The 23,333-nt window shown below is 51.8% G+C and overlaps 1 protein-coding gene across 1 annotated transcript; it reads left to right on the top strand.

The window, feature by feature from the left end:
• On the top strand, positions 1,453 to 15,897 carry TGM1 (transglutaminase 1). The gene is made up of 15 exons (XM_018054636.1): positions 1,453 to 1,584; positions 2,308 to 2,619; positions 2,769 to 2,957; positions 3,933 to 4,181; positions 4,571 to 4,689; positions 4,797 to 4,904; positions 5,335 to 5,509; positions 5,917 to 6,055; positions 6,190 to 6,293; positions 8,932 to 9,020; positions 9,534 to 9,687; positions 9,795 to 10,076; positions 10,207 to 10,367; positions 10,694 to 10,830; positions 15,495 to 15,897. The coding sequence occupies exons 1-15, from the start codon at positions 1,560 to 1,562 to the stop codon at positions 15,718 to 15,720; spliced, it is 2,469 nt and encodes an 822-aa protein (XP_017910125.1). The 5' UTR covers positions 1,453 to 1,559; the 3' UTR covers positions 15,721 to 15,897.

Genomic DNA, 23,333 nt, shown 5'->3' with positions numbered 1-23,333 from the left:
GCCCTGAGTCAAACCTGGCTGGGTGGGGAAACAGAAAGATTGATTGAAACAGGAGGGAGAGAATGTGACCAGGCATTTTCCTGTTTCCCTGAGAATCTACCTGGGCCTACATGTACACACACTGGACTCTCAGGGCCCTCCCTGTCCTTTCTGTATCCGGAGTGATATACAAACAGCCTTCCGTGAAGCCCTTTGGCTGACCTGCCTGGAAATTTTATTTCTGCTAGTGTGATTTCTATTCTTGAATGTGCTGGAGGTGGGGTTAGCCACCCCCTGCCAGGTCTGGAGCTTAGACTTGGACAGGAAAAGGTCATGAAGATGCGGAGGGCTCTGCTAGGTCCTGGAGCCTCTGTCCCCACTCCCCTAGGCACCTCCCTGCCGCATGCATCACCAAACTCAGCCTCTCCTCCAGGCAGCTTCCTTGTATCTCCTTGCCCTCCCTGTTTTTACTGTCTTCTGTTCAGTGTCCCATGGGCAGAGCTGGGACAATGGCAGGATGGAGAGAATAGAACCTAAGAACAGGGTCCCAACCTTCCGGAAGATGCCTGACCTCCTCTTTGCCTTGGGGTTCTCTTGGTGGCCTCTGTGGTGTTTCTCTCAGGGTTGGGATGGAATTGGGCAGGTGCCTGCAGCCGGTTGGTCAGGATTCCTAGGAAGAATTCCAAGTTGAGAACTCCGGCCTCCAGCTCACCAGACATTTGTCTCAGTGGAAGAAAGGGGTACTCTGCAGACTGGGGAGAGAGACTTCATTTCCACCTGAGCCCCAGAGCAAAGACCAAAGTCACCTCCAAACCCCTGGGGGTTGGGGAAGGGTGACCGTTAGAAAACGAGATCGCTTCCACTCTGACCTTCCTAATCCCAAAGGTGGAGGGTCCCAGGGAGCAGGAAGCAGCTCTCACTCATACTGGGGGCTTGGCGGAGCCAGAGGAAGAAGGAGGGACAGGTGGATGGTAGGGTCAGAGGATCTGGTAGAGCCGGCAGGTCAAGGGCTGGCTGGTGGAGCCAGTCTGAGGGCCAGGTGCTGATGTCACCAGTCTCTAACAACTTGGGATCCAGGGACCTCCCTGGGCTGGACAATTCCTAGAGCGAGCCCATGGACAGTTTCAGAGACACAGGCGGGCAGCCTGGGCTTGGGAACAGCAAGTCTGCTGGACAGAGGTGGCCCCTGGCCCATTGCCCTCTGAGCTTCTCCACTGAGAATGTGTCTCTGATGCACCCAGTTTGGCAGGCAGCATCCCCCAGACAGGTGATCGCCGGGAGTCTTTCCAACTTGAGCCCTCACAGACACCAACCGCGCCCTCTCCCTACTTGTCGGTCCTTAGTTCCTCGAAAGGGGAAAAGAGGGTGTGGCCCAGAGTCATTTCCCGGCCCCCAGACGCTGGACCTCCTCCCCCAAGTGGGGGTGACGAAGCAACCTTCCTCTTCTTCCCAGAAGCTTGGCCCCGCCCTCCCCCCTTAAAAACCACTTACCGGCCCGCCCCACGCTTTCCATTCGTGCGGCGGAGTCTGTCCCGTCCCATCGGTCCCGACCTGTTCCACCTCCGCCGCGGGACTCAGAGATGTCGTCGCCAACACCTTCATCAGGTGAGGGGCTCCGACGGGGCACTGTGATGCTGAACCCCAGCGATGCTGTCTGGGGGCCGAGGTCGGGTCCCAACAAGGTGGAGTGCGGGCCAGCCAGAGCCTGTCCGCCCCAGCGAGGCTCCCGGCGACCAGAGATCCCCTGCCTGGGAAGACTGACTTCAGGCACCTCCGCCCCCTTCCCCTCCCAGCAACTGCTCATGGGTGTTTGACCCGACAACGTGGGAAAATGCCAGGACCCCCAGTGGTGAATGTCACTCATCTAATTCGGGGAGCAGTGGGTGGGGGATTCCTTCTAAGCAATGGTCCTTGAGGCTTCAGCATTGGATCTCCAGACTGAGGAGCTGGCAGGGGGAGCAGGCTCAGGATGGTCTGTGCTGCCGCCTCGAAGCTGTGACAAGCGTGCACTCGTTTCCGGGATGAGTCCTGGAGCAGGTTTCTGGATTGGGCATCTGCTTTGAAGGATGTCCCTGTGAGGGTGAGAGGGGAAAAAGACTCATCTCTCTAATGTGGGAAGTTTCTCTAGGTGAGTGAGAGGAGTCTTTGGGGGAAGGTCTCTGGGTGGATCTGAGGGAATCTCAGGGTCAGGGTCAGATCACCTGTCATCTGGCTGGGACGGAATCAGCTCTCTGGATGGAGGGTTTCTGAGTGAGCTGACTGGAGCATCCTGTAGGGGTAAAGGAGGTCTGAGTGAGTGATCAGAGCCTCCTTGCCTCTTCCACATAGGGGGTCCTCGCTCGGATGTCGGCCGCTGGGGTGGAAACCCCTGGCAGCCCCCCACCACCCCTTCTCCAGAGCCGGAACCAGAGCCAGACAGACGTTCTCGCCGCGGGGGCCGATCCTTCTGGGCTCGCTGCTGTGGCTGCTGCTCTTGCAGGAACGCAGAAGACGATGACTGGGGGCCTGAGCGCCGTGGAGACCGGGGAGGTCGAGGGTCTGGCTCCAGGAGTCGAAGACCCGACTCCCGGGGTTCAGACTCCCGCCGGCCTGGCTCCCGGGGCAGCGCTGTGAACGCAGCTGGAGATGGCACCATCCGGGGTGAGGCCCACCTGGCCATGCTATCTGAGAGCCAAAATGCCTTAATTGGGCCTGAGGCTCATTCTGACATCTCTGGGGGCCTGGGAGGCTAGTGGTGGGGGCCTAGACGCCCTGTGGGGCTCTACTGAGCCAGAGCTGTGGCCTTGCAGAGGGAATGCTGGTGGTCACTGGCATGGATCTGCTGAGTTCACGCTCAGACCAGAACCGCCGAGAGCACCACACAGACGAGTTCGAGTACGATGAGCTGATTCTCCGCCGTGGGCAGCCTTTCCATATGGTCCTCTTCCTGTCTCGTCCCTATGAGTCCTCCGATCATGTCACCCTGGAGCTGTGCATCGGTCAGTGGAGCCTGCAGTGGGGGATGGGGATGGTGGTGGTGAAGACCCCAGGTAGGGTGGAGTAGGGATAGGGAGCTGGTTAGCAGGGCTGCTAGCCCTGGTATTAGGGTCACAGGGATGTCTTTAGGCTCCTCCCTTACCCCACTCCTCGCCCCTGCCAGCTAAGGCAGGTGTAATCATGTAAGTATGTCCCCTGGAGGGAGGGTCTTGGCTTCCTTGTCTTCATTTCCTAAGCTCACCCTCTCCAAGCCTCCAGGAGCATTTGTCTCAAGATACTTTTCCTTTGGATCCTTACTGCCACATCCTCTCCAGTGTTGCTGCTTTTGTGTATCTTTCTTTCTGGGTCTGCCCTCCTTCCCCAGGATGTGACTTCACTCTCTGTCCAACTCTGTCTCTCTGTCCCCATGGCCCAGGGCATGTGCCTCCCTCATTGCATTGCTTGGTGGCCATTGACTGCCTAGGCTGGTGATTATGCTGCCACCGGGGGCGGGTGACTCCTGGTACCCTTTGATTAGGGCCTAGCCTTGCCCACCCCAGCCTCTAATTTCCCAGGTACCCTTACCACCTCCAGCAGGGATGCCTTGGGCTCTGGAAGCTGCAGCCCCAGAGAGCGGGCAGGCTTTCAGGACAGGAAACTGTGCTTTCATATGGGGTGGGGACACCTAGACCCAGACAGGGTGGCTCTGCTCCTCCTGCCCAGATACTGGCACAGTCAGGCAGGTGGAGGGTGACGGTGACCTGGTCTCTTCTACTCACCTCCGAGTTAAGTGCGAGGGAACAGGTTTGGGATGTTGGACTGGAGCTCTGCCCTGACATGTGGGCATGCGTCGGGTGGGGACAGAGCTATTCTCAGTCTGGCCCAGGCAGTTGTCCAACTTGGGACACACATCCTGGGTGGGGCTGAGAGAAGTCCAAGGCTCCATCCCCCTGCTTCAAGTGGGCTGCAGCAGCTAATCGGTGTTTCCCCCATGGCAGGAAACAATCCCGAGGTGGGCAAGGGCACCCACGTGATCATCCCGGTGGGCAAGGGGGGCAGTGGAGGCTGGAAGGCCCAGGTGACCAAGTCCAGTGGGCAGAATCTGAACCTGCGGGTCCACACCTCCCCCAACGCCATCATCGGCAAGTTTCAGTTCACCGTCCGCACACGCTGCAAAGCTGGAGAGTTCCAACTGCCCTTTGACCCCCGCAACGAGATCTACATCCTCTTCAATCCCTGGTGCCCCGGTGAGCTGCTGGAGCAAAATGTGGACAGGAGGGGAGGGCATGTAGGGTTTCCTTTGCTAGATCTGGGTACACGCCTGGGTGCCTAGCCCTAGGAGAAGCCAGCTTCCCAGTGTCCAGGTGAGGGGACCTCGATGCAGGACATAGAGAAGTGACCAGCCCAAGGTCACAGAGCTGCATCACCTCTCCTAGTGAAGGGCCCTGGTGACAGCCACCCTTTTCCCATTGTCCCCTATCCTGTTTACTCCATCCGTCCTGGAAGCAGTGCTGCCGGGTTAGAGGTGTCCCTGCTCTTCCTCTGCAGTCATGAGCCCTGCAGAAGCAGCCAAGGGGCAGGTGGGACCCAGGGAGAGGGCTGAAGGGGACCAAGCATATGTGTTTTGGGGACACAGAGGACATCGTGTATGTGGACCATGAGGACTGGCGGCAGGAGTATGTGCTTAATGAGTCTGGGCGAATTTACTATGGGACAGAAGCGCAGATTGGCGAGCGGACCTGGAACTACGGCCAGGTAGGGTTCGCTGGGGCCTCGTGCACTCGGGGGCACTAGAGGCAGGTGAGGCGGGGTGGCGGCGCAGGTGCTAGCCTAAGGGTCACCTCTGCCCTGGCTCCCCCTAGTTTGACCACGGGGTGCTGGACGCCTGCTTGTACATCCTCGACCGGCGGGGCATGCCCTATGGAGGCCGCAGGGACCCCGTCAGTGTCTCCCGGGTCATCTCTGCCATGGTGAGCTCCCTTGAGCCTCTGAGCCCTACTGAGTGTCTGCCTGCTGTCTCCCTCCCCCATTCCTACCATTTCTGATTCTTCCAGGACCCCAGCCCTGTCCGTGCCCTTGCAAAATGTACGGTGGGAAGGGATCTCACTCATTCCCCTCCCAGCCTGCCCCCTAACCCTCCCCTTCCTGGCTCCAGTTCCAGCTCTTGTGGAATGTAGGGCCAAACCCCAAACTTGGCACACCCAGGATTCACATTCCTGTGTCAGACCAGGATGGGGGGGCAGAGGGCTGTGGGAGGGGCAGGCAGGACTCAGGCTGCCTCCGAATCTTGAGTGTTTAGGGGTGAGGGGTGGTTGCAGGGCCAGGGGCTAGGCTGGGGGCCACAAAGCAGGTCCTGAGCCTCTTCCCCAACTCTGCCCCACCCCATCCTGTCCTGGACAGGTGAACTCCTTGGATGACAATGGGGTCCTGATTGGGAACTGGTCTGGAGATTATTCCCGCGGTACCAACCCATCAGCATGGGTGGGCAGCGTGGAGATCCTTCTCAGCTACCTACGCACCGGCAACTCTGTCCCCTTCGGCCAGTGCTGGGTCTTCGCCGGTGTGACCACCACAGGTAGTGGAGGGATGGGACCCGAACCGCCTGGGCTCTACACGGAGGATGGAAGGAAGCTAGGCTCCACCTTCGTGAGCCCAGCCCAGTTGCGGCTACAGTGCAGGGACAGGCGGGGGTGGCTGGCAGGCTGGCCTTAATTATCATTAATTAGTGTTAACAACCCAGAAAGGCCTAGAGGAGAGGAGGGAGAAGGGACAGGCAGGCACAAGGCCAGGCAGGTAGCCTGGCTTCCCCTAACCCCCAACACTCCCTGGCTCGGTGAACTTCTGACTTTAGTGACCCCTGACCCAGCTTGGCAACCCCAGTTGCCCTTGTCCCCTTGCTATTCCTGACCTCATGCCTCACCTGCCCTTTACCCCTGCCCTGGCCCGGGGCCCTGAACCCTAACCCTGGCTGCCCCCCCACAGTGCTGCGCTGCCTGGGCCTGGCCACCCGTACTGTCACCAACTTCAACTCCGCGCACGACACAGACACTTCCCTCACCATGGACATCTACTTTGATGAGAACATGAAGCCCCTGGAGCACCTGAACCATGATTCTGTCTGGTGAGGCTGGGGCTGGGCTGGGCTGCCTGTCCCTGCTGGTGACCGGAGACGCGAGTCCTGGATGCCGAGAGCTGGGGATGCTGGGGAGGCCCCAGGCAGGCAGCCCACTGAACCCTCCATCTGCTTTCATCCAGGAACTTCCACGTGTGGAATGACTGTTGGATGAAGAGGCCAGATCTGCCCTCAGGCTTCGATGGGTGGCAGGTTGTGGACGCCACACCCCAGGAGACCAGCAGTGGTGAGCAGGGCCCCTGCCTGGCTCCCAGACCCCACTGGGGGTCCCTCCCTGTGTCCCCAGCTAGGGGAATAAACTCCAGTGTCCTGGACGGGGCCTTGGAGTCAGGTCCTTTCGTTCCACAGTTCTTCAGACGGACTCATGAGGGCAATCACCATGTGACCCTTCATTTATTTTCACCTTTCTGCATAATTATTAGCCCCAATTTTATTTATTTATAATGGTTATTACACTCAGATGGCTCAAAAGTCCCAAGATTTGAGAGAATTCAGTGAGAGGTTTCCCTCGCCCGACAAACCCACTTTTCCCACTTACATTTTTATTTACATGTCCTGGAGGTAATTAATTGAAAGACCTTTTTAAACCATATATATATAGTTCAAAAAGTCACTATTTTAAATAAAGAGCTTCCCAGGTGACTCAGCGGTAAAGAATTCGCCTGCCAATTCAGGAGATGCAGGTTCATTCCTTGGCTTAGGAAGATCCCCTGGAGGAGGTCATGGCAACCCACTCCAGTATTCTTGCCTGGAGAATTCCATGGACAGAGGAGCCTGGTGGGCTACAGTCCATGGGGTTGTAATGAGTTGGACACAACTGAGTGACTAAGCACATTTTAAGTAAAACATGCTTGGAAGAAAAAAAATAGAATTGCATAACATAAAATGTAAAACTTCCTATTCTCTCCCAGGTGGTTTCAGTTTTGTTTCAAGGAAATTTCTAGACCTGAACTCCAGGAACAGATTCCAGAAATCTGTGTGTTTTTGAAAGTTCCCCTGGTGATGTTGCAGATCAGCTGGGTTAGAGGCTTTCTCTAGGGCACAGTGTTAGGTCAGCAGCAGAGTGAACCCAGCCCCTAACTTCCTCTCTTTTGGCACATATTCTTGCCTTTACCAAGTTCTTCTCATTGCTCCACTGAGTTATATGTATGGTATGGGGAAAAAATCAGGGTTCAGGTAGGTTCAAAGGAGGTAACAGCTTCTATAACCCAGTCCAGCCTAAGAAATAATCACTGATGGCGTAACCTACTAGTCTCGTCTCTGCAACATATGTTTCTGCAAAAATCAGATCTCCCCAGACTTTCCTGGTGGTCCAGTGGTTAAGACTCCTCACTTCCACTGCCAAGTCTGCAGGTTCAGTCCCTGGTGGGGGAAGTTTTGCATGCCGTGAGGTGTGGTCAAAAACAAAATTAGATCTCAAACAGGTCCCCCGCACCCTTCCCACTTAATAATCTGGCCCCAGGTGGCCCCCACCTGCCCCTCCAGCTGCTTCTCCCCTCCCTGCATCCCGCTTCTCCCTTCCTCACCCTGAGTCAGATAGCCCTCTCCTAGCCTACCTTCCTCTTCTGGTCTTGACCAGACCCCTCCCTCCCAGTCATCTCTGTGAATAGTGCCCCCTGAGTTATACAACCCCAGAGACGCCTGTGATATTGAAAGAGCCTGTCACAGGACACCAGGAGACATGAGTTCCAGTCCCTGCTCTAGGAAGTGGGTGGGCTAGGTGGCAGGCAGGGATTCTGAGGCCAGCCAGGGCTTGATTCTAGCTTGATCACTTCTTAGATATGTCATCTTAGGCCAGTTCCTTGCACCTTTGGGCTCTGGTGTTCTTGTTTGTAATATGGGGATGATGTATACCTTATAGGGTGATTGGGAGGATCAAACGAGAAGCATATTAGACTAGCAGCATGGCTGGAGCTTAGTAGCTACTTGGTAAGGATTAGCTCCTTCCAGTCTCTCTGTGTCCGGCTGTCTTACGTCCTGGCATTCGCTTTGCCTTGCTGAACCTATTTCCCCATCTGTAAAAGAAGACCCTAGTTCGAGGTATTTTCTAAGATTCCCTCCTGTTGGACAGCCCTCGCTTCCTGTTCTGTGTCCTCTCAGCCACACCTCCTCTCTATCAACCTGTCTCCTCCAGAAAGCCCTCTGGAGCATGTTGAAGACAGACACTGTTTCCTACCAGCTCCCCAGTCACCTCCCCACAGAGAGGATACCATGGGCTGTAGAGCTGAGGGTGGTTCTGGATCTTTCTGGAATGGTGACTGTGATGCCATCTCTCTCCCAGCTGGCAAGCAGAGCCATAATGGGCTCTGGGTTTGTTTTGATGTAGGATGGGGTGGGTGGGGTGGGGTCTTGACCTCTGGGGGGTCATAGACAGCTGACATCCAGCTTCAGCCAGTGGAGGAAGTATGCCAGCAATTTGGTTACCAAGGCAGGCTTGTCCCCCCACACTTGTCGCTGCCCCCCTCACCCCCACCAATGACTGAAGCAAAATAGAACTGCTCTCCTCTTTGTTTTCCCTCCCTGAGTTGAACTGTGAAGTCAAATTGGTCAGCCGTGTCCGACTCTTTGTGACCCCATGCACTGTAGCCTGCCAGGTTCCTCCGTCCATGGGATTTTCGAGGCAAGAATACTGGAGTGGGTTGCCATTTCCTTCTTTAGGGGATCTTCCTGACCCAGGGATCAAACCCAAGTCTCCTGCATTGCAGACAGACTTTTTACCGTCTGAGCCACCAGAGAATCCAGACTGGTGGGGGCTGAACCTGGGCAGTGGGGACTGGGTGGGCTTGGAAGGGTGGGCCCAGGATCTAGGGGTCCCACTCAGCCTCCCTGGATCTCTCACCCCTGTGGTGCCCTCACTCCCGTAGGCATCTTCTGCTGTGGGCCCTGCTCTGTGCAGTCCATCAAGAATGGCTTGGTCTACATGAAGTACGACACACCCTTCATTTTCGCAGAGGTGAGGGCTGTGCGCCCGGTGCCCTCATGGGCATCCTGGGGAGACCAGGGCACTGGCGTTGGTCCTAGGTTCTCCAGGCGTGCCCCACTGCTGACCAACTACCTCTGTGACCTTGGGCAGGTCACTCATTCTGCAAATCTTAGTTTCCCTAACTGTAAAAAGCCATAATAATGGCTGCCGTGCTTTCTGTGCTCGGGATCAAAAGACATAATGGGTATGAAACTGCTCTATAAGTCATGGAGTCAGCAAGTGAGTGCAAGGGATTACTGTTATTAATGCCCAATGCACTGTGCAGAGCCTCCCAGATCAACTTCTTTCCTGCTCTCTGGCCTTGTCTGGCTCAGCTTGAAAAGTCTCCCAGTTTCACTCTGCCAGGAAGCTCCCAACCTTTGGATCCAGCCTTCCCTGCAGTTCCTAGGATCCGAGGAAGGCAGCTGGGGGGTCAGGCCCACCCTCAGACCCTCTGGCTCATTCATTCCTGGTTCACACCCCTGACAACTGCCCTCCTGACAGGTAAACAGTGACAAAGTTTACTGGCAGCGACAGGATGACGGCAGCTTCAAGATCGTGTATGTGGAGGAGAAGGCCATCGGCTCACTCATCATTACAAAGGCTATCGGCTCCAACATGCGGGAAGACATCACGCACACCTATAAGCACCCAGAAGGTACCAGCTCCCCATCCCGGCCAGCTCTGGCCACAACCAAGGGTGCCTTCCAAGCGCCCGCCCACCCAGCAGCAGCTGTAAGCTCACCCTTGACCCTCAACCCCCAGGCTCAGAAGCAGAGCGGAAGGCAGTGGAGACCGCGGCCGCCCACGGCAGCAAACCCAACGTGTACGCCACGCGGGACTCAACGGAGGATGTGGCCATGCAGGTGGAGGCGCAGGACGCAGTGATGGGGCAGGACCTGACGGTCTGCGTGGTGCTGACCAACCGCGGCAGCAGCCCCCGCACTGTGAAGCTGCACCTCTACCTCTCTGTCACCTTCTACACCGGCGTCACGGGATCCGTCTTCAAGGAGAGCAAGAAGGAGGTGGTGCTGGCGCCGGGGGCCTGTAAGTGCCCCTTCCCCAGCCTGTAGCACCCCTCTCCATGTCTGGGTAGCCCAGGGCTGGGCACATGGAGACCCGGGGAGGCCGGGTCTGGGGAAGCAGGCCTCGGTGACGCCAGGCCTCTTCCCTGCAGCGGAGCGCGTGACCATGCCCGTGGCCTACAAGGAATACCGGGCCCAGCTTGTAGACCAGGGAGCCATGCTGCTCAACGTCTCAGGCCACGTGAAGGAGAACGGGCAGGTGCTGGCCAAGCAGCACACCTTCCGTCTGCGTACCCCAGACCTCAGTCTCACGGTAGAGCAGCGGGCTGGGCTGGGGGCAGATTGGAGGGCGAGGCGCGGGGCACGAGGCCAGAAGCAGTGGTGGGAGGAGGTTAGGGACCAGCCTGGGCTCTTGGGCTTCGGTTCCCTTTTCTGGAAAATCAGAGCTCATTTCCCTTACTCTGGAGTGGCTTCAGCTGGGGAGTAGGTTGGAGTTTCCTCTCTGGCTTTGGGTGAGGCAAGAATGGGGGCTCAGGGCGGTCTTCATTCTAAGGAGCTTTCCCTCCCTCTCTGGTGGGAGTGTCCAGTCCCATAAATTTGGCCCGAGGCTCTGATAATGGGGGTCTCTTTCTCTCTCAGTTACTGGGAGCAGCTGTGGTTGGCCAGGAGTGCGAAGTACAGATTGTCTTCAAGAACCCGCTGCCTGTCACCCTCACCAACGTCGTCTTCCGGCTCGAGGGCTCCGGGTTGCAGAGGCCCAAGATCCTCAATGTTGGGTGAGTGTAGCCCCTCCTTCTGCCCCGGCCACTGCCCTTGCCAGCCTCCTGGCTGCATGGGTCCCACCTTTGTCACTCTCCTGCTCAGGTCAGGACAGTAAGGTCTGTCACCTGGGGCCAGCCAGCAACACCTCCTGACTGAGTTCAAGAAGGCCTGCTTCAGGCAGTGCTCCTCGGTGTCCCTGCCCTGCCTTGCTGGCTTGTTAGGGAGCTAAAGCCTCATATAGGAATCACTAGCTATTTGTCACTACTGTTGCCCAGCACTCAAGAGTTGAGCAGGCACTTTTCAGGAATGTAAGCTCCTTTGGAGACGCCCAGTACCCTTGAAAGTACATTAGAGATAATCATATGATGAGCTTCAGGTCCTGGCTTCTTCACTCATGGGCTGTGTGCTATATGTATGATCTCTATGCCTCAGTTTTCTCACCTGTAAAGTGGGGATAACAGTAATAAACTGGCTCTGAGAATTACAGGAGACAATACATGTAAAGCCCTCAGCATGGTGCTGGGCACAGCATCAGTGCTCTGCTGGTAGCTGCCCACCCTTTACAGATGTGGTGGCTGGTGGTCACATCTCCCAGAGCGTCTCGGCTCCTAAGGGGCAGGCTCCACTCCTCTGCCATGGTGCACACCTCACACAGGCTCTCAAGCTGGTTGCTGGGCTGGTGTGGTGAGCAGAGTGAACAGTTCCTAAGGAAAGAGCCCTGTGCCTCAGGCCCTCATCCCACCTGCTGGGGCCTGATCCCAAGCCAGGGGAGGCTGTGTGCCCAGCAAGTGCCCAAGGTCGTGTTCCCGGGCCATGCTGCCACCTCTGACATGGACTCACACATGCAGGAACAGGGACAGCAGAGAAGGCCAGAGGCTGACCTTTAAGATCAGCTTTCTGGTGACACGGGCAGGCATTTTCCTCATCCAATAAAGAGCACCCGAGGGAAAGTGACCACACTCACGGAGGGGCTGGGTGAGGAAACAGAGGGTCCCTGACCACCCTACCCATCCCTCTCCCCACACACAGGCTCTGCCTGGGGGTGGCTGCCACTTTCGCCAACAGACCAGAGCTGAAAAGGCTGCTGTTCTAGCTTTGCCCCATGCTGGGCTCCTGGGTGATGGGACACCTCACAAAGGAGCGCTCTCCTCCTGTTGCCCTAGAAGAGTTTCTGGCAGCTTAGAGAGCGGAGCGTGGAACTCCCAGGCAGCCTGCTTGCTGGGGTCTCGCCTGCCGCTGACAGGCAGAGGCTCCCTTGTCCTGAGGGGTCCCCGGAGCTGGGCTCCCCTCAGCTTCCCTGCCAGATCTTTGATTCTCTCCCTTTCCAGGGAGTAAGGCAAGGGCCACCCACACTCTGTACTGGAGACTCAGCCCCTCTCTTCAACTGTGGGGCTTGTGTGGGCCCAGTCTCCCCACCAGTAAATGAGAGGGTTGGATGGTGGTTTCTCAAGGCAGGCCCCCGGTTGACATTCTGTGGCTCCTCCAGCTACTGTGAGCCCAGGCTGGGCCTCCAGCACAGGTGAGAGCCCCGAGCTGCTGATTTGGGTGTATTATTGGCTGGCCAAAAAGTTCGTTTGGGTTTTCCCCTAACATCTTAGAGAAAATCCCTGAACAAACTTCTTGGCCAACTCAAGCAATTCCAAAATTGGCATTACTTCACTCTCATTTGGACATGAAAGGCTGTGGTATGGAGCCTCATTATGGCATAAGGTGTGCCACCCCACCTGCTTACTGGCCACTTAATAAACATTCCAGCACTTACTCCTCCAGATGGCTGTTGTCACCACTAAAGCAGGCACCAAGGGAAGCTAGAAGTCTGCTCCAAACCCTTCTGGGAATTTCCCCCAGAGCCTGAATCACATTCTCTAGAATGTCCTTAGGGTGGTCTTCTAAGGAAGTGGATTTGACTTTGGGGAAACAGCTTCAAGTCATTTAGAACTAAGACTGATTAATAAGGTAAATAAGTGAGCTAGGTGGGTCATAATGCCCTTTTCAATCAGAAATGAACCTTGGCTGTAAAGGAGGGACAGTGACTTGGCCAGGTGTGAGTGCACGCCCAAGTGGGTACATGTAATGTGTGTGGAGTTTTAAATGGCTGTGAAGGAAAATCTGAGAGGAGCTTTTTTAAATGTTCAGTGTGGTTGAACAAGAGCATAAATGCTAATTTTATGCTAATACTCAAATTAGCATCAAAGACAATGCTAATTTGGATGTCTAAGTTCTGATGTCCTGTCAGAGAGTTTTATTACTGGCACTCAGTATGTTGTGGGCTCATTCCAGCGTTAGTAGCTGATGTGTTTGCCTTAAGCTAGGGTGCAGCCAAGGTCTTGCCTGACACTAAGATCAGGGTAGGGAGAGATCTTGACATCCCTAGTTGGAACCTAGAGAGCAATTTATCTTGGAAATAATCTTATAAATAAAGGCTAGGCTCTGAAATCGTACAGTTCAATTACACATATGTGTGCTCAGTTGCTTCAGTTGTGTGACCCTATGGACTGAACCCCACCAGGCTCCTCTCTCCATGGGGATTCTCCAGGCAAGAATACTGGAGTGGGTTGCCATGCCCTCCTCCAGGGGATCTTCCCGACCTGGGGATCAAACCCTTGTCTCCTGAGTCTTCTGCATTGCAGGAAAATTTATTACCCTTGAGCCACTGGAGAAGCCCCACAGTTCAATTATAGTATGGGTAAATAGACTTTTGAAGGCTGGTCTGAACCCAAACAACCTTTAACCTCATTTCAATGGAAAAGTGGGCACAAATTAAAAACACAGATTTGTTACCAGGCAGAGTACAGCTTGGGGCTTCCGCTGTAACTCAGTGGTAAAGAAACCACCTGCAGTGCAGGAGCTGTAGAAGATGCAATTTCTGTCCTTGGGTTGGGAAGATCCCCTGGAGGAGGGCATAGCAACCCACTCCAGTATTCTTGCCTGGAGAATCCCATGGACAGAGGAGCCTGGCGGGCTTCAGGGCACAGGGTCTCAGAGTCGGAGATGACTGAGGCAACTGAGCACGCACGCAGAGTATAGCCTACCTGTTAAGTTGTAGACTGAATTTCAAGTTGCATATTATGATAGAAAATCTAGAAATTAAGTCTACAACCTATCAGGTAGACATCTATCTTCCAGACTTTCCTACTTCTCGCCTTCATAGAGCTTGGAAGCACCTTCAAGACCATCTGATCCCACCCCCTCATTTTATATTCACTTCCATTTTACATCAGAATGTGAGGATGATTGGTACGTGTTCTAAACTACACAGTTAATGGGGTGGAAGGAGTACAGAGTGGTCCAGGGACGTCCCTTGGCAGCAGGCTCCAAGCTAAATGTTTTTGCCCCAAGGAAATCCTTGATGTTGGGGTGTTGGCTCATTCTTTTGGAGGACTGTGGTGTTTGCACAAGTCTGGCTCCAGAAATGGTCCCCAAGGCAGGCTCAAGTTTAGCAGGGGCCAGAGGTAAGGGTTTCAGGCAGAGGCAGGAAAGGACAGATGCTAACAGGTGTAAACAACTGCAGTATACATTCAATCACAGTCAGTGTGCCTGTGGACTCGCAGATCACTGGAGAAGCTCAGAGATTCATTTTCCTGAGGGTAGGAGGTGCTCCAGGGAGCCCTCACTTAAGAGGAAGGGTGAACTGGGTCTGGAGGCAGCCCAGGGGCAAGGCATGAAAACAAGGTGAATTCAGGAGAGGGGTGGAGCTCACTGGGGCTGGTGGGCAGGAGGAATGTGGTGGTAGTGGGGGGGAATGATCGCAGGCAGGCGGGGTGAGTCAGAGTGACCCTGTGTGTCAGGTTACGGAGCTACAGTTTCGTCTATCTCCTAAGCAACAAGGAAGCCAAGCCCTTGAAAGGCTCAGTTCACCTCTGAGTGATTGGAAAAATGAATGGAAAATGAGATGAGAGGCAAGGAGGGCAGATAGAAGGCAGGTGAAATTGTAAATTCCTGGAGGGGTGATCTGGGACTAGAGGTGCATGGGAAGGAAGAAAATAAAGACACTGAGGTGTGTGTCTGTGTACACCAGCATGTGTATTTCTCTCACATACACACTTGGTGTGTGTCAGTTTAATTTAAATATGCCACCTGTCTGTTCTTGGGAGGGACTCCAGTTTTGTTTGCTTGTCTTTTGGGGGACTCTAGTTTTGTTTTGTTTGTTTTGGGGTTTGTTTGTTTTTTTTTTTTTTTTGAGATAACATCCTAAGAGGTGATGGTAGCAGAGAACTCCTTTTCTTCCACCTTCTTCCTTGGCAAGCCTGGAAGTATTTGGCAACACTGTGTCAAGCCCCAAAGTCTCCTTTTGAGGTTTCCTTGGTCTTGGAAACCCATCAGGGCATGGGGCTGACCTGGTTGGGGCAGGAGCACTGGTGATGGAGAGGAGGGGGCTGTGCTCGCTCTTCGGCCCAGATGTTTGTGAGAGCAGGGAGGGAGGAGTGCTGAATGCCGAGGAGATTTCCAGCTCGGCAGCTGGCTGGGTAGCCGCTGATCACGCTTTGTGGAGGCGGACTTGGGATTCAGGCTTTGTCCTCCGTCAGTAGGTTAGGTCGTGGGTGTAGAGATTCCAGCTGAGCCCAGAAATGCCGGAAGGGCTCCGCCTTCTGCTCCTTCCTTCCAGCTGCCCCATCAGCCCTTACTCCCCACTCCGCACCCTGTCACCCCAGGCCCATGACCCTATCTCTGCCCACAGGGACATTGGGGGCAACGAGACAGTGACCCTGCGCCAGACGTTTGTGCCTGTGAGACCAGGTCCCCGCCAGCTCATTGCCAGCTTGGATAGCCCACAGCTCTCCCAGGTGCACGGGGTCATCCAGGTGGACGTAGCCCCAGCCGGCGGAGGCGGGGCCTTCTCAGACATTAGAGGCAGCGGTCGCTCACGGGAGACCATCCCCATGGCCTCTCGAGGTGGGGCTTAGCCCTGAGCCAGAAGCAATGGGACTGATGTCAGATGAGCAAGGACACTGCCTCAAGACAGGGGCCTACGGCAGAGAGGCTCCCCAGGGGCTCAGGTGGGAGACCTGGGCCCCTGGGAGGAGCTGATCTCATTTGCACAGATGCTAGACGTAGATGCTAATAAACCGTTTTTTAATAAAGCTGCTGTTCTGTCCATGTGTCAGTCTATACCGAGCTAAGGAGTGTGGGCCCATGGCCTATCCTGGGGATGCAACTTGGCATTTCTGACACCCTTAGTTCTGAGAAGCGTGGTTGGCAGATCACCAGCGGCAGCCCTCAGCAGCTCTTACTGCGGGCCGCTTGGCATCAGGACAGCCTCCAGTGCTTCCCCAGCTAGTCTCCCCCCACCCCAGGGTGCTTCTACTGATCGAAGCCCTTCTGAAGCTACCTGGGCTGAGGGGGACTGCCCCTTCCACAGCACCCCCTGATGGAGAGAAAGAGCTAAATTCCTTTCTATGGGCACAAGTTTGAGGTAAGAAATAGGCTGGACTTCTCTGGCAACGGCAAAACTCACTTTCCAGTATTGATCTTCAAATATCCTTGTCAAAGAATTTTTACGAAAGTAATATGTGTTCAGTGTTAAGCATTAAGAAAATACAGAAAATGGTAAAGGAGAAAATAACAATAATCCTCAACTCCCACCATGTACAGAAAGTAACTTAACATTGTTTCACATGCTGCTTGCCACCACCCCCCGGCACCCTGCCCATAAATTCCTACAGAGTTAAATATTCTTTGAAAACACCACAGTTGGAGACTAGATGGTAGACTAGGCCCTCCTGGTCCCTCGGATCTCCGGCTGCCGTTCTCACTCTCCAGCTGGTGCTTCTGCCTCTGCTCAGACTCGGCAGTTGGGGTGACTCAGGCCTCTGCCCTGGGCTGTCTGTCATCCAGCTACACTCTGCCAGCCTTGAGGTTTTAAAGACTCCCCAAGTTGTATGTGTTCCTTGAACCCCAAACTTGTGTATTTACTGCCGTCTCAATATCTTTACAATGTGACTGTCCAATGTGGCTGTCTCTTAGACACCCCAAGTATAACATGTTGGTCTGAAGTCAGACTCATGACCTTGCTCCAGCATATGTCTTCCTGCAGCTTCCCCTCCTACATCAGAAAATGGCACGTCCATCTTTCCAGTTTCTTGGCGCCAAACTTTTGGAGTCACCCTTGACTCCTCTCCTTCTCTCATAACCCACACTGGATCTGTCAGCAAATCTTGCTGGTTCTATCTCCCATAGGTGTTCAGCTTCTGGCCACTCCTCGTCGCCTCCGCAGGCACCATCCTTCTCAAGCTGCTTTCCTCCCTCAGCTGGACTGTTGCAGTTGCTTCCTAATTATTTGACTCTTGTCCTGTGACACCCTGTTCACACAGCAGCCAGAACGAGCAGGTGGACCAGATCGTGTCAGTCCTCTACTCAAAGCCTTCCGCTGCTGCTGCTGCTAAGTCGCTTCAGTCGTGTCCGACTCTGTGCGACCCCATAGACGGCAGCCCATCAGGCTTCCCCGTCCCTGGGATTCTCAGGCAAGAACACTGGAGTGGGGTGCTCTTGCCTTCTCCAAGCCTTCCACTGCACCCCCTCAAATCAAAGTCCTTAGAGTGCTCTGTGACTCCGCCCTCCCTCCCCTCCCCGCCCCAGGCTCAGTCCATCCATCTCACTGGCCCCTTCCTACTTGGACAGTGTGAGGCACACTCCTGCTCCACGAGCTCAGTGGGCTGCACTTTGCCTGCAGACTTCTTTCCCGCGTGGCCTCACGGCCCATGCCCTCTTCTTCAAGACTCGCTTAACTGTCACCATCTTCCGGTCTTCCATTCTATTTTAAAGTTGCAGCACCTTCCATGTTTGCTGTCCCCCCTTGTTCTTCACTTTTCTCCAGAGTGCATGTTACCATGTGATGTTCTTCTATTGAATTTTTGTATCGTTTGTTTATTATCTAATTCTGTCTACCACTACTGCCCCATCCTAGTCCAATCCACCATGTTCCATCACTTGGATCGAAGCTCCAGTTCTTCCGCAAGCCTTTGCCCTTCCCTGTCTATTCTCAACTTGGCAGCCAGGGGATGCTTTTAAATGTCAATCAGATTATGTTACCAATCTGCTCACACTCTCCAGTGGCGCCTCACCTCTCACAGAATAACAGCTATGGCTACTTCACCTTTCTTGTTGTTTCTCAAAGCCTTGACATCATGGCCTTCGGACTGACAGTTTTCCCTGCTTGGCACATCGTTCCCCTGATATCCAGGTGGCAGGTACCCTCCTTTGAAGCCTGTCCTCAAATATCACTGTCTTAATGGAAGCTTTTCTGGCCACCCAATTTTGTTTTTTATTTATTTTTCTCTGTGCCAGGTCTTCACTGCTGCATGGGCAACTCTCTAGTTGTGGCTCAAGGGAGGGCTTCTCACTGCAGTAGCTTCTCTTATTACAGAGCATGGGCTCTAAGCGCGCGAGCTCCAGTAGTTGCGGCTCCCAGGCTCTAGAGCACAGGCTCAGTAGCTGTGGTGCACAGGCTTAGCTGCTCCAAGGCATGTGGGATCTTTCTGGATCAGGGATCGAACCCACAATTGTCTCAATCGCTCAATCGTCTCCTGCATTGGCAGGCAGACTCTTTACTTCTGAGCCACCAGGGAAGTCCCTGGCCACACCATTTTAAATTGCAACCCACTCTTCTCACGACCACTTTTCCTTGCTTTATTTTTCTCCATAACACCTGTCTACATCCAACATATTCAATAGTTTAACAATGCATTTATTTATTGTGTCTCCCCTGCCCCAACTGTAATATAAACAGTGATTTTTCTATTTATAAACAGTGTAATATAAGCAGTGATTTTTGTCTGATTTGGTCTTTGTTATATGCTCAGAAGCTAGTGCATGAAAATGCTCACCGAATACTTGCTGAGTGAAGAAGAATTTGGTACTGACCTATGGCTTTCCTGGTGGCTCAGACAGTAAAGAGTCTACCTGTAGTGCGGGAGACCCAGCTTTGATCCCTGGGTCGGGAAGATCCCCTGGAGAAGGAAATGGCAACCCACTCCAGCATTCTTGCCTGGAAAATCCCATGGATGGAGGAGCCTGGTACGTTACAGTCCATGGGGTCACAAAGAGTCGAACATGACTGGGCAACTTTACTTATGTATAAGAATGACTGTCATCTTCACAACAACCGCTTAAGATAGTTGGATTGTAATTCCCCCTCTACAGATGAAGAAACTGAGGCAAGGGGCTAGGGTACCTGTCAAAAATCATTGAGCAGTCTAGAATAGGATGGGAACCTGGGCAGTCTGGCTCCACAGCCTGTATTTTATCTGAGACTGAAAGCGGCCCCACAGAGTTCTTAATTTCACCCTCAAACTCTTCTTCCCCTAGTTTTTCCCATCTCATTGTTACTATGATCATCTAGTTGTTCCAGCCAAAAACCTACAAATCACCCTTGATTCCTCCCTATTCTCGCTCCCAAGGTTCACTCCAGCAGGATTTCTTATCAGTTCTGTGTCCAAAATATATTGGTGTCTGTCCTCTCCACTCACACTGTCACTGTGCTCTTTCCCTACGGAACTGCCATAGCCTCCTGGTGTGTTTCCACTCTTGTTTCTGAATAATCCAATTTCTACACAGCCAGTGAGCTTTCTAAGCTCTAAATTAAATCCTGGCATTCTCCTGCTTAAAACCAGACAGGGCTGGTACTGAACTCATGTTCATCTGTTTGCTTCTTGAAAGCCAGTACTCAAGAGACACGTATTGGTGGGAAGGGACTAGCTGCATTATTCAGGAGGTCATCAACCTGGGAAGACGGTGGACTAATGTCCATTAGTTGCCATTTCCAAGTTGCTGGTTATGGACAAAGGGTTTTAAAGTGGAGTTTCAGGGGTGTTCGAGATGGGGCTATGTGCAGAAGAGCAAAGTCAGCCCCAATAATAATAATAAATTGGTCATGTGGTGTTCTGGTCAGCACCATCTAGAAGGGTTTATGTGCCTTTAGTTTTCTACTCCAGGCTTGGTCTGCTCCCGTATTCTTAAGGCCAGTCCCTGGGATTCTTAAGCAAGATTGTCTCCCACTCAACTAGTCATTATCTAAAAGCTCTAAGACATGCCAGGGTCAGTAGGGAGCGAAGATGCAGGTAAGTTTTAAAATCTGTGCTGCTGGAGCAGCTTATGGCTACACTTCCAATGCCTTCCCAACACCTTTAGAACCATGCAAAGTGCTACCCTCATCTATTTGGCCTTGCAGCCATCTCTAACCTCAACTCCACCACTTGCCCCTGACCCTGCTGCCTCAGCCCCACAGTCCTTCTGCTTCTCAAATTCACCAGCCTTCTACCTAAGCCTTGGCATCTGTTCTTCCTTCTGGAGGAACACTCTTCCCCGTGGCATGGCTGCCCCTCATTCTTCAGGTCTCAACTCAGATGTCACCTCCCTCAAAAGAGAGGGGATATATGTATACCTAGGAGCCTAGTGGGCTGCTGTTTATGGGGTCACACAGAGTCGGACACGACTGAAGCGGCGCAGCAGCAGCAGCAGCATGGCTGATTCATGTTGAGGTTTGACAGAAAAGAACAAAATTCTGAAAAGCAATTATCCTTCAATTAAAAAATAAATAAAATTTTTAAAAAAAGATGTCGCTTCCTCATAGAGATCTTCTCTATCCATCAATCTGATTAGTTGGTTACCTCCAGTCTCTTAAGTATATCACCCTATTTTATTTTGTATCCTACTCAGCACTTATTGTTTAACATCAATGTGCTTGTTTGTTCATTAAATTCTCTTTTCTCTAAAATGTAAGCTCCTTAAGACCCTATCTGTCTGTTCACACCCAGGACCCAGAACAGGGTCCAGCACAGAGCTGCAGGTGTTTGCTACTTACACACTTAAAAGCAACAACTTGCAAGATGTAACTTATCATTGTTCCTTGAATATGTGGAGCAAACTCCAATAGTTGTACTGTTTTTTAATAAAAATGATGTGATTTATTTGATTAATCTCCCATTCTTAGAAATTTAAGTCTTCCCAAAGTTTTACTAATTTTTTTCTCAATTAAAAAAAAATTGGAGTATAGTTGATTTACAGTGTTGTTAATTTCTACTGTGCAACAAAGTCATTCATTATACATGTATATGTACATTCTTTTAAATATTTTCCATTATAGTTTATCATAGGATATTGAATATATAGCTCCCTGTGCTATACAATAGGGCTTTGTTGTTTTTCTGTTCTATATATACTAGTTTGCATCTGTTAACCCCCAGATCCCAGTCCATCCCTCCCCTCCCCTCCAACAAAAGTTTTGCTATTCTAAATAGAGCTGTAATAAATATCCTTGTACAAGAAAATAAATCTTTGGGCTCATTTAAAATTATTTCCTTAAGATAACCCCCAGAGTGAGAATTATTATGCAAACAACATTGAACACATTTAAGGTGGTTTGATACACTTTATTAGTTTCCAGAAATACATCAGTATCTCTTTTTATTGAACTTGGGGGAAAATGTGAGAGCTTAAGATTTCTAACAACTTTGTAACTTGCTTCACATTTATTCACTTCATCCTGGTCCTCTGCATGTATCAGAACTCAAAAATGCTTGAAATCCTGAAAAACAAAAACAAACACAAAAAAACGGGAAGGCAATGCTATTCTTCAAACAGCTAGAGCGAAAGAAACAAATATATGTTGAGCTCCTACTGTAAGTTAAGCTCAAACTGGGTACTTTGTGGGGATCATCTCCTTTTTTTTTCTAGGGGTGAGCATCAGAATCCCTATTGTCCCAGTTTAATTTGTTCTTAGGCCTCTGGCTCCCCTCCCACTAGAATGGAAGGGCAAGGACCTTATCTCTGTTACTCACGCTGATTCATAGCCTGTGACATACTAGGTGTTCATTAAATATCTGTTGAATGGAAAATGAACTAAATTGGAGGGTGATGGGGCGTCTGGAGGCTTAGGAGTGCAGTGGATGATTATGTTTTGGAGAATTTGTGGGAAGAATGCATGAGGGATAACTAGTCCAGCTCTGGGAAGACATAATTGGGTACTCAGGGAGAGCTGAGTAATGACCAGCTGAGCAAAACTCTTACTGGAATTGTACCTCAGCAAAAGTACTAGGGAAACGTATTTAATACCATTTACATTTTATATGATTATTTCCTTTACATCATCCTTTATAAAACAGAATGCCTTTCTTAAAAAATTAAAGATGTATTCTTAGTTTTGGCTTTAAGAAATTCACTAGAAGACTTCCTTGGTGGCTCGGTGGTAAAGAATCCACCTGCCAACACAGGAGACACAGGTTCAATTCCTGATCCAGGAAGATCCCACATGCCTCGGAGCAACTAAGCTCATGTACCACAACTTCTGAGCCTGAGCTCTAGAGCCAGTACTCTGCAAGCTCAAACACCACAACCAGAGAGTGGCCCGTTTGGCACTAGAGAAAGTCTACACATAGCAGTGAAGACCCAGTACAGCCCCAAATAAAATTTTTTTAAAAGAATTTAATAAGAAATCCACTAGAGTTTCTGAGGGAGGCTTGGGGAGATAACTACGAGGGGTTTTGTGGAGGTAGTCAACACATGAGCCACAGAAGATGAAAGTCAAGCCCACGAGGCAAGGACGAAGGACTAATCCAGTATGTGCAAAGCACAAGATATGAGACAACTTGGTATATCCTGAAATGCAAGCAGTTTGAAGAGGACTGGCTTATAGGTGCATGATAAGTGCAAAGTGGCAAGGAATGTGTTAGAAGAGGTGAATTTATTCAGATCATTAAAAACCCTTTCGCCATATTTTGGAGCTTGGACTTTCTTTCGAAAATAAGGGGGAGCTTTCAGTTAGGGATGATGTGATCAATTTTGCATTTCACCAGATTTATGATGAAGGCAACATGGAAAAGAAATTAGGAGTTGGGCTGGAGATGGGAAGACTAGAGTCTTCTCAATATGAGAGACAGGGAACCTGCTGTAAGATACAGACTGTGAGCATGGAAAAAAGAGGGGGTAAGTTTGAAGGTTCCATTAGAAGTAGAACTGATTAGACTTGGTGAGGGATTAGATTTGGAGAACAGAGAGGACAAACTTAAGGGCAATGTTTTTGTTTTCTGAGTCATGGGTAAAGAAACATGTCATGCACAGAAATACAGAGGCCAGGAGAAAGAACAGAATTTAAAATAGAAGATAATTTTCAGTTTTCATTCTGGCATATAAAGAGCTTAGAAGTTCTTCTTACTTCTGTCCTTACAAGAAGGATGAATAGAAAATCAAAAACCAAGAGAAAATCTTGAATGAAGCCTGAGGAGTAGAAGTGGGTACATCTTACCTACAGAGGAGCAAAAATAAGAATTACATTAGGGGAATTTCCTGGTGGTCCAGTGATTACGACTGTGTGCTTTCACTGTCAGGGCCAGATTCAATCCCTGGTTGGGGAACTAAGACCCCGCAACCCATGCAGGGCGGCCAAAATAATAATAATAATAATTACATCGGACTTCTTCAGAAACCATGCAAGAAGAGAGCACAGTAAAATGTCTAAAGTGTTGAAGAAAAAAAGTCCATCAACCTAGACTTCTGTCTCTAACAAGATTATCTCTCAAAAGTG

Source organism: Capra hircus, chromosome 10 (genome assembly GCF_001704415.2).
Source record: "Capra hircus breed San Clemente chromosome 10, ASM170441v1, whole genome shotgun sequence".
NCBI classification, from domain to species: Eukaryota; Metazoa; Chordata; class Mammalia; order Artiodactyla; family Bovidae; genus Capra; species Capra hircus.
This window is presented reverse-complemented; position numbering and strand designations above follow the sequence as displayed.